We start from the raw sequence: 10,957 nt of genomic DNA, 5'->3' as shown, positions 1-10,957 counted from the left end.
TAAACACACCCCACAAATTACCCCATTTTGGAAAGTAGACACTTCAAGGTATTCAGAGAGGAGCATAGTGAGTCCGTGGCAGATTTCATTTTTTTTTGTCGCAAGTTAGAAGAAATGGAAACTTTTTTTTTTTTTTTTTTGTCACAAAGTGTCATTTTCCGCTAACTTGTGACAAGAAATAAAATCTTCTATGAACTCACCATGCCTCTCACTGAATACTTTGGGATGTCTTCTTTCCAAAATGGGGTCATTTGGGGGGTATTTGTACTATCCTGGAATTTTAGCCCCTCATGAAACCTGACAGGTGCGCAGAAAAGTCAGAGATGCTTGAAAATGGGAAAATTCACTTTTGGCACCATAGTTTGTAAACGCTATAACTTTTACCAAATCCAATAAATATACACTGAATGTTTTTTTTTTTTTATCAAAGACATGTAGCAGAATAACTTTCGCGCTCAAATGTATAGGAAATTTTACTTTATTTGAAAAATGTCAGCACAGAAAGTTAAAAAAGTCATTTTTTTGACAAAATTCATGTCTTTTTTGATGAATATAATAAAAAGTAAAACTCGCAGCAGCAATCAAATAGCACCAAAAGAAAGCTGTATTAGTGACAAGAAAAGGAGGTAAAATTCATTTAGGTGGTAGGTTGCATGAGCGAGCAATAAACCGCGAAAGCTGCAGTGGTCTGAATGGAGAAAAAGGCTCTGGTCCTTAAAGGAAAACTTAAGTCAAATAAAAAAAATGACATTTACTCACCTGGGGCATCCCTCAGCACCCCGAAGCTGGATAGTGCCCTCGCAGCCCCGCTACGATCGTCCTGTCCCCGCCGGCGGCTACTTCCGGTTCGGCGACAGCCGCCGACAGGCTGGGAACGCGGCTGATTTTCCGCGTTCCCAGCCGCTGCTATCACCCTCTATGCTGCTATAGCGTATATATAGACGCTATAGCAGCATAGAGGGTGATAGCAGCGGCTGGGAACGCGGAAAATCAGCCGCGTTCCCAGCCTGTCGGCGGCTGTCGCCGAACCGGAAGTAGCCGCCGGCGGGGACAGGACGATCGTAGCGGGGCTGCGAGGGCACTATCCAGCTTCGGGGTGCTGAGGGATGCCCCAGGTGAGTAAATGTCATTTTTTTTATTTGACTTAAGTTTTCCTTTAAGGGGCGAAAAGACTGTGGTTCTCAAGTGGTTAAAAGGAAATTCAAATAAATATGGCAGATTCCATTTAGGTGTCACACCTCGGGTTCCTTTTAACACTTTAACGGTATTACCTAGAGCTAATTTTGTTACTTTCTACATCAATCCCACCACTAATGCCAGACAACAGCTCACTTGTATCAAAATACAAATACAAAAAAGTCCATTCCAATCTGATTACTTTATATGGATAATTCCAAGTTTAGCAAAGTATATTCATGCATGTGTGTCTCATAAAATACAATAGATGTCTATACTATAGATGTATTTCACTTGCAGCCTGTGGAATTCAAAGGCCAAAAATCTTGCCATATACTCCGCAACAGATTACTCGAATAATTGTGGGCTGTGATAATCTTCTGAAATTGACATCGGTTATATTGTATGCGATGACCATTGAATATACCTCGAGGACTTATTGTGGGTGAAATATGAAGCTCATGCATACAAATCCCATTAAAAGCATCCTCTATAGGGATGACTGGAATCTTTTGTGCTACATCATAGATTTTTTGGGCCATGTCAGCTGAGAAGACATATCCAGGCCCAGCAAAGTAGGGTGGGTAAGTGTCATTGGGGTAGACTTCCTTAGGGACATAGTGTCTATAGCGATTGTTCCTTTCTGGTCTTGACCCGTATACTATTAATCCCGTAATATAGTTTTGACGGACTGGAACCTCTGGTTGAAGAAGCTTGTGAACCAGATAGTCAACATTAAGGAAAATATCGTTGTCAGTTTTTATTGCATAACTGGTTTTAGGGCAGAACTTAGTCACCCACTCTATGCCCATTAAGGACTTTAGGGTCAGATTTCGGTAGGTGTCTATGAAGTCTTGTTGAATTATATCTCCAAAGGCTTTACTTTCCTCTTCCAGCATCATTTGAGTCCTGTCAGAGACAGAACCTGAAAACCCCAGCAAAAATATCCTCAGCACGTTAACATCATAGTTACTTTCATTGCCCCAGGTTGCCCGTATGGCGTGTCTAGCCTCCAGTTCATTGAGTCTACCACTTATAAGTATGACCAGGAAAGGAGTTCTGTCTTTGCATTTATCTGGCTGGTTGATGAGGAACTCATACGGATATGGGTAAGGTGGGGCATGAGGATGGTGGAAGGTTGCATACGTATGATTGTTCACAGGTTGTTGGATTTCTTTTATTGGTAATTTGGTAATAAAATGTGTTTGTGGCAGAGATGATTGTTGATTCTGAAAGTGGTATAAGACTCCAAGGTAAAAAAGGAGAATGAGTGCAAGGATGGTAAATTTGCAATTCACCATGATGTCTTCCTGTTTTCTGGAATCTGGAATCCACCGAGGTATCTGTTGAAAAACAATTATAGAATTATGCGTGGAAAGGATGAAAACTGATCATAAACAGCCATGTTATCATGTTTCCCTGATTTATATTCTATATTTCTCTCTTTATTAAAATAATTTAGACATTATTCTAGGCATTATTCCGGGAAAAAATTCCTTTACTTAGGTAAGTATCACATTTTTTTAAAATGTCTTCATAATGATGGCAAAACCATTCGCCATGCGAACACTTTCTGGGAAACGTTCACTGTTCACCCTTTTGCATCTAACGTTAACTATTCAGGCCGTTCGTGATTGCCCCATACCATGTAGCCATTTTTTGACCCTTTACCCTGAACTTACATAGGACAGGGCAGCCAGTCAGACTGGATCACCACCCGGGCCGATCCCCCCCTATAAAAGACACAATCCCGGCAGCCATTCTCCCTCTGAATGTAGTCAGTGTAGGGAGGGAAGCTGCTACTGAAGATACAGGGACAGTTTTCAATAGGCAGTATTGTGTTATTGTGCTGTGTAGCTGCTTCCTAGGTGCACTGCTACTTGTAGTGCACCAGCTAGGGACCCCGTAATAGTCCTTTTGAGTACTCATCCTGACCAAAAAAAAAGTTATTTTGTATACTGATATTGACCTTGCTGTACTGATATTATGTTGTTGCGTTGTGATGTTACAATGCACCATGTTGTAGCAACACAACGCCCGTATATAGTGCAGTTTGTGGCTGGCTGTGTCACCGTTCATTCCCCTGTCACTGTGCATAGCTGATTGATTGTCACTGTCCCCACCCTCCCCACAGCATCACCTGTGGAACCTTACTGTGAGTTACTGTCAGCAGTGACGTCGCAATGGGGGATGCAGAGGTAGCGACCAAACAGAGGCTCCCAGACCAGAGGGGCCCAATAGAGGCCCTTCTTCATGTAGTGCTAGGCCTGTAGTGAACACCTGTATGCATGCATTGAATAGAAGTAATCCTGAACTAACTATTTCCTTACTCTGATTATACCTTTCTGACACTGAAACCGTCCTTATGATGTTGTATATGATATAGCAGCCATTTTTGGTAAACTCTTATCTGTGGGAGCCTCCATTTTCTGTATGGCATTCATTTTGTGTAGTTCATTTGGAGAGAGGGCAGACCCTTCATCACCAAAGCAAAGGGGTAAGCATTTGCATTCCCTCTGAAGTCTACACATAATGACATGTGAATATTGCACCCAGTCAGCAGCTGACATTCAGTAGCACACTTGTCTGAAAAAACCTGGCCCGCAGGCACGTCGCTAGGGCCTTTGATCCGGGGCACCGGCCGGGAACCTGTTGTAATTATGCCCCGGATCTATTGACTGGCAGGAGGGGGTACTGGGTGGAGCGGTGGGGGGGAGCGGGCAGTTAAAAACTCACCTGTCTTCAGATCGCCACAGGCACAGCTTCCATGTGCTTCCGACTTCTTCCCCGCGGCGTCCGTCGTCTTGGTTACAGCACCCCTCTGTGATGACATCACAGGAGGCGCCGTTAGCAATGCGAGGGACACCGTGGGGAGGAAATCGGAAGCACATGGAAGCTGTGCCTATGGCGATCTGAAGACAGGTGAGTTTTTAAATGCCCGTTCCCCCCGCCGCTCCACCCAGTACTCCCTCCTACACTAGGGGAAGCTGCCTATCTAATCTACGCTGGGGGAACCTACCTATCTAATCTATACTGGGGGAACCTACCTATCTAATCTATACTGGGGGAACCTACCTATCTAATCTATCCTGGGGGAACCTACCTATCTAACCTATACTGGGGGAACCTACCTATCTAATCTATACTGAGGGAACCTACCTATCTAACCTATACTGGGGGAACCTACCTATCTAATCTATACTGAGGGAACCTACCTATCTAATCTATACTGGGGAACCTACCTATCTAATCTATACTGGGGGAACCTACCTATCTAATCTATACTGGGGGAACCTACCTATCTAATCTATACTGGGGGGACCTACCTATCTAATCTATACTGGGGGAACCTACCTATCTAATCTACGCTGGGGTAACCTACCTATCTAATCTATACTGGGGGAACCTACCTATCTAATCTATACTGAGGGAACCTATCTATCTAATCTATACTGGGGAACCTACCTATCTAATCTATACTGGGGTAACCTACCTATCTAATCTATACTGGGGGAGCCTATCTATCTAATCTATACTGAGGGAACCTACCTATCTAATCTATACTGGGGAACCTACCTATCTAATCTATACTGGGGGAACCTACCTATCTAATTTACGCTGGGGTAACCTACCTATATAATCTATACTGGGGGGACCTACCTATCTAATCTATACTGAGGGAACCTACCTATCTAATCTATACTGAGGGAACCTACCTATCTAATCTATACTGGGGGAACCTACCTATCTAATCTATACTGGGGGAACCTACCTATCTAATCTACGCTGGGGGAACCTACCTATCTAATCTATACTGGGGGAACCTACCTATCTAATCTACGCTAGGGGGAACCTACCAATCTAATCTATACTGGGGGAACCTACCTATCTAATCTATACTGGGGGAACCTACCTATCTAATCTACGCTGGGGGAACCTACCTATCTAATCTACACTGGGGAACCTACCTATCTAACCTATACTGAGGGAACCTACCTATCTAATCTATACTGGGAGACGCTCCCTATCTAACCTATACTGAGGGAACCTACCTATCTAATCAATACTAGGGGAACCTACCTATCTAATCTATACTGGGGTATGCTGCCTATCTAACCTATACTGGGGGATGCTGCCTATCTAACCTGTACTGAGGGAACCTACCTATCTAATCTATACTAGGGGAACCTACCTATCTAATGTAACGATCGGTGTCAGCACACAGAGAGAATCTGATTATTGGTGATCTGCAGTATCACCAAGAATACAGATTATACCTGAATATTGATGATCTGCAGAATCACCGATAATCTAAGTATAACTAACCTCTGGACCCCATTATAATGTGAGTGTTTGGTGCAACAGTAATGACTTTGAGTAAGACCACCCGAGGAGCAGGTGGTCTCTGGCAGTATGGGCGATACCGCCTTTTGGGAAGTACAAAAACCGTCCAACAGCCTGAGGCCTCCAAAGGGGTGGAGTCCCAGGCTGAAGGTAGGAAGAACCTGTGAGTGAGTGACACCTGAAAGGTGGATGTCACTAACAGGTCTGGAGACTATCTCTAAGGAGAGAGATAGCTCTCTAGGTCGGGCAAGCCAGGTCGGCAACACACAGACAGACAAGGTACATAGACAGAAGGCTGATTCGGTATCCAAAGGCAGGCAGGGTCTGGCATCAGATAATCAGAAAGCAGAGGGATAGTCAGAAATGCAATAGGTTATAACAGATATCAACAATGCCTAGTCTTGGGTGTGAGGTCCTTGGTCTCTACACCCTGGAACTAGTCTGGAGTATAATATGGTGGTACAGAGTATTCCTAGACTTGGGTGTGAGGTCCGTGGTCTCGACACCCTGGAACTAGTCTGGAGTATAACAGAATGATAACACAAAGTCCCTAATCTTGGGTTTGAGGTCCGTGGTCTCAACACCCTGGAACTAGTCTGAAGTATAACACAATGATAACACAAAGTCCCTAATCTTGGGTGTGAGGTCCGTGGTCTCGACACCCTGGAACTAGTCTGAAGTATAACACAATGATAAACAGAAGTAATCTGGCTCAGTGTGAATTCCCAGGTCCTCCTGGTTCTAACACACTGTAGGATCTGACTAAGGTCTGAGTGCTTCCACGTAAGTGTTCGCAACGGCAGACAACCTGAGACTGACCAGCAGTGACTATATATAGCACGGCGTTCTCCGGCGCCACCCATCAGCAATGAACCAATAGCCACTTGCTTTGAGGTCAGCTGACCAACCTGGTCAGCTGATCCCTCCTTGTTTGTCATAAAGGTTCTGCCTCTCAGCGCGCGCGCGCGTATTCCTCAGCCTGTGTGAACTAACAGGCCCAGCCACACCAGACGCACGCTGCTGCGTGCAAACCGCCACGCTGGACGCGGAATCAGCTGCCTTGCCTTCAGTACACGTGGCGGCTTTTCTGTGTTATATCACATCTAATCTATACTGGGGGAACCTACCTATCTAATTTATACTGGGGGACGCTGCCTATCTAACCTATACTGAGAGAACCTACCTATCCAATGGCGCCTTAAGGTACAGACCACCCAGGCAGCGGCTTGGAGCGCTTTGATGGGGAAAGGCGCAATAAATTACTGTCAGTCCAAGGGGAAATAAAAATTCCTGTCCTTAAAGACCGTTGTAAGGGCCAAGAGAGAAATAGCCTTCTGCTCTTTTCACAAATAGCCTTCTGCTAAGTCACTGATAAAGAATCATTCAGAGTTCAGATTTATAGACACTCCCTAAGAAGAAGGTGTCTGGTTTATAGCTGTTCTCTGCCCCTCCACCCTGAGCCTGGATGACTGACTGACATGTAAGGGTATGTAGAGAAAGTTTTCTACTCTCACAAGTGTTTTTAGGAATGCATCTAATAAGGATTCATAGAAAAATTTGAGACAGTACATCACTATTCAGTGTATAGAGGCGACAGCGCCCTACCCCCAAATGTTACTGAGTCTGCAGAGCAAGGGAGACAAACAAACAGTAAACTTTGCAGACAGCCCTGTGCTCTGCTAGAATGTCTGTCATGTCTAGATGTCAGGAAGATCTCCATGACTAGCTATGGAGTGGTAGGATCATCTGATCCTCTCCCCTCTGGGACACACAGGCTGCACAGGACAGTGTTTGAAGTGTGTATTTGTGTAATGGACACAGTGGCGGTTGCAGGTTTTGTCTTTCATTGTGAATGAGTGAATAGGAGGGCAGCATCTAAAGCTCAAACAATGATAATGGACATCACTACTTATAATTGAAGCTGACATAATAATGTATTTCCATTAATGCTGTCTGTTTGCCCTCTCTCTAATGCTATGTACCACCTCACGATTTTTCCAACGTTCCCGATGTCCATCAATTTTTTTTTTGAGCGACAAGTAGTCATTTACACAATGTTGTGACATCGCTTAGCGTTGTGTGGTGATAAGTGACCATCACTGAGGATCGGATCGTTAAGATCCTTGACGGCACCCCGTAAAGTACTGCGGTCGATTGACTTCTCGTTCGCGCCTGTCCTGTAATGTCACATGACATCTCGCATACCCGCTGGCAGGAAGATGAATCACTTGTCATGAGGGACACCTCGCTGGATCCATCTTCCTGTGTTGTTGCAGTCACTGTGGTGAGTGTGTAGCTTAACTTTGCTCGCCCTCACCCTCTGCTCATGCTCCCTCTCCCACTGTCTCTCTGACCAAACAACTGCTACTTGGGGAACAATGTGCACAACTATGTACACTAGTCTGAGCACACTACAGGGGAGCCAGTAGCATTTGGAACTATTATTGTGTATTTATGTAGCACTGACATCTTCAGCACTTTACAGAGTACATAGTCATGTCACTGACTGCTCACTGGAGCTTACAATTTAATCCCTACCATAGTCAAACTGTACTGTCCGACCATATTATTATCATGTATTTATATAGCACTGACATCTTCTGCAGTACTTTACAGAGTACATAGTCATGTCACTGACTGTCCTCAAAGGAGCTCACAATCTAATCCTACCATAGTCATAGTCTAATGTCCTACCATATTATTATTATGTATTTATATAGCACTGACATCTTCTGCAGCACTTTACAGAGTACATAGTCATGTCACTGACTGTCCTCAGAGGAGCTCACAATCTAACCCTACTGTAGTTATAGTATAATGTCCTACCATATTATTATTATGTATTTATATAGCACTGACATCTCCTGCAGCACTTTACAGAGTACGTAATCATGTCACTGACTGTCCTCAGAGGAGCTCACCATCTAATCCTACCATAGCCATAGTATAATGTCCTACCATATTATTATTATGTATTCAGTGGCGTAGCTAGAAACCTCTGGGCCCCGATGCGGAATCTGGATGTGGCCCCCCCCCGGCGACAACAGCCCCCCCCTCCCCCGGCAACACCCGACACACACACATATCCGAATCCCCATAGCCAGCTACAGGTCCCCCCAGTATAGGTAGCCAGGCATAGGTAAGCCGGTATAGTTGCCCCCGGTATAGGTTAGCCAGGTAGGTGTCTCCAGCATAGGTAGCCAGTATAGTTGCCCCCAGTATAGGTTAGATAGGCAGGCGCCGCCAGCATAGGTTAGATAGGTAGGTTCCCCCAGTATAGGTTAGTTAGGTAGGTGCCTCCAATATAGGTAGCCAGTATAGTTGCCACCTGTATAGGCTAGCTAGGTGCCCCCAATACAGGTTAGATAAGTAAGTGCCCCCAGTATAGGTTAGATAGGTAGGTGCCTCCCAGTATAAGGTTAGATGAGGTAGCAGCCCCCCAGTATAGGTTAGATTAGGTAGCTGCCCCCCCAGTATAGGTTAGATGAGGTAGCTGCCCCCCAGTTAAGGTTAGATAGGTAGGTGACCCCCAGTATAGGTTAGATTAGGTAGGTGCCCCCCAGTATAGGTTAGATTAGGTAGGTGCCCCCCAGTATAGGTTAGATTAGGTAGCTGCCCCCCAGGATAGGTTATATTAGGTAGCTGCCCCCAGGATAGATTAGGTAGCTGCCCCCCAGGATAGATTAGGTAGCTGCCCCCCAGGATAGATTAGGTAGCTGCCACCCCCAGGATAGATTAGGTAGCTGCCACCCCCAGGATAGATTAGGTAGCTGCCCCCCCCCCAGGATAGATTAGGTAGCTGCCCCCCCCCCCCAGGATAGATTAGATAGGTAGCTGCTCCCCCAGAATAGATTAGGTAGGTAGCTGCCCCCCCCCCCAGGATAGATTAGGTAGCTGCCCCCCCAGGATAGATTAGGTAGCTGCCCCCCCAGGATAGATTAGGTAGGTAGCTGCCCCCCCAGGATAGATTAGGTAGGTAGCTGCCCCCCCAGGATAGATTAGGTAGGTAGCTGCCCCCCCTAGGATAGATTAGGTAGGTAGCTGCCCCCCCAGGATAGATTAGGTAGGTAGCTGCCCCCCCCCCCAGGATAGATTAGGTAGGTAGCTGCCCCCCCAGGATAGATTAGGTAGGTAGCTGCCCCCCCCCCCCCAGATAGATTAGGTAGGTAGCTGCCCCCCCCAGAATAGATTAGGTAGGTAGCTGCCCCCCCCCCCCCCCAGGATAGATTAGGTAGGTAGCTGCCCCCCCCCCAGGGTAGATTAGGTAGGTAGCTGCCCCCCAGGGTAGATTAGGTAGGTAGCTGCCCCCCAGGGTAGATTAGGTAGGTGGCTGCCCCCCCCCAGGGTAGATTAGGTAGGTGGTTGCCCCCCCCAGGGTAGATTAGGTAGGTGGCTGCCCCCCCAGGATAGATTAGGTAGGTGGCTGCCCCCCCAGGATAGATTAGGTAGGTCGCTGCCCCCCCCCCCCAGGATAGATTAGGTAGGTGGCTGCCCCCTCAGGATAGATTAGGTAGGTAGCTGCCCCCCCAGAATAGATTAGGTAGGTAGGTAGGTAGGTAGGTAGCTGCCCCCCCCCCCCCCCCCAGGATAGATTAGGTAGGTAGCTGCCCCCCCCCCCCAGAATAGATTAGGTAGGTAGCTGCCCCCACATAATGGAGGGGGGGGAGCCCGACCTCTCCCTCCCTTCCTCTCCCCGGGCCCCCCCCCCCCCCTCAGATGCAGAGTGACGCGCACGGAAGCGCTGTAGGCGGAACTCACCTCCGTCCCTGGTTCCAATCGCCGCTGGTCTCCTCCCGCTCTGCATAGATGCTGTTACACACGCAGCTTCCTGTTTAGCCGGAAGCTGCGTGTGTAACAGCATCTATGCAGAGAGGAGACCAGCGGCGATTGGAACGCAGGGAGGTGAGTTCTGCCTTCAGCGCTTCCGTGCGCATCACTCTGCATCTGAGGGGGGGGGGGGGGGGGGGGGCCCGGGGAGGGAGAGGTCGGGCTGCCCTCCCCGCAGCTGCGGCTCCCCCCCTACATTATAGCGCCCCCCCTCCTAATAGCGCACGAACAAATGGGCCCCCCGGGCCCCTCCCCCGCCTCTTTAGGAGCCGGGCCCGGTCGCCAAGGCGACCGTTGCGACCCCGGTCCCTACGCCACTGTATGTATTTATATATCACTGACATCTCTTGCAGCACTTTACAGAGTACGTAATCATGTCACTGACTGTCCTCAGAGGAGCTCACAATCTAATCCTACCATAGTCATAGTATAATGTCCTACCATATTATTATTATGTATTTATATAGCACTGACATCTGCTGCAGCACTTTACAGAGTACATAGTCATGTCACTGACTGTCCTCAGAGGAGCTCACAATCTAATCCCTAACACAGTTATAGTCTAATATTTTCAATATAGGATTGTTTTGGGGGTAAACCAGTTGACTTA

The 10,957-nt window shown here is 47.0% G+C and overlaps 1 protein-coding gene across 1 annotated transcript; it reads right to left on the bottom strand.

The window, feature by feature from the left end:
- Positions 1–1,311: 1,311 nt before the first annotated feature.
- LOC137560999 (beta-1,3-galactosyltransferase 2-like) lies at positions 1,312–3,958 on the bottom strand. Its single transcript, XM_068272199.1, has 2 exons — positions 3,913–3,958; positions 1,312–2,519 (listed from the first exon to the last, which is right to left on the bottom strand). The coding sequence occupies exon 2, from the start codon at positions 2,475–2,477 to the stop codon at positions 1,467–1,469; it is 1,011 nt and encodes a 336-aa protein (XP_068128300.1). The 5' UTR covers positions 2,478–2,519; positions 3,913–3,958; the 3' UTR covers positions 1,312–1,466.
- Positions 3,959–10,957: the final 6,999 nt, after the last annotated feature.

This window comes from Hyperolius riggenbachi, chromosome 3 (assembly GCF_040937935.1).
Source record: "Hyperolius riggenbachi isolate aHypRig1 chromosome 3, aHypRig1.pri, whole genome shotgun sequence".
NCBI classification, from domain to species: Eukaryota; Metazoa; Chordata; class Amphibia; order Anura; family Hyperoliidae; genus Hyperolius; species Hyperolius riggenbachi.
This window is presented reverse-complemented; position numbering and strand designations above follow the sequence as displayed.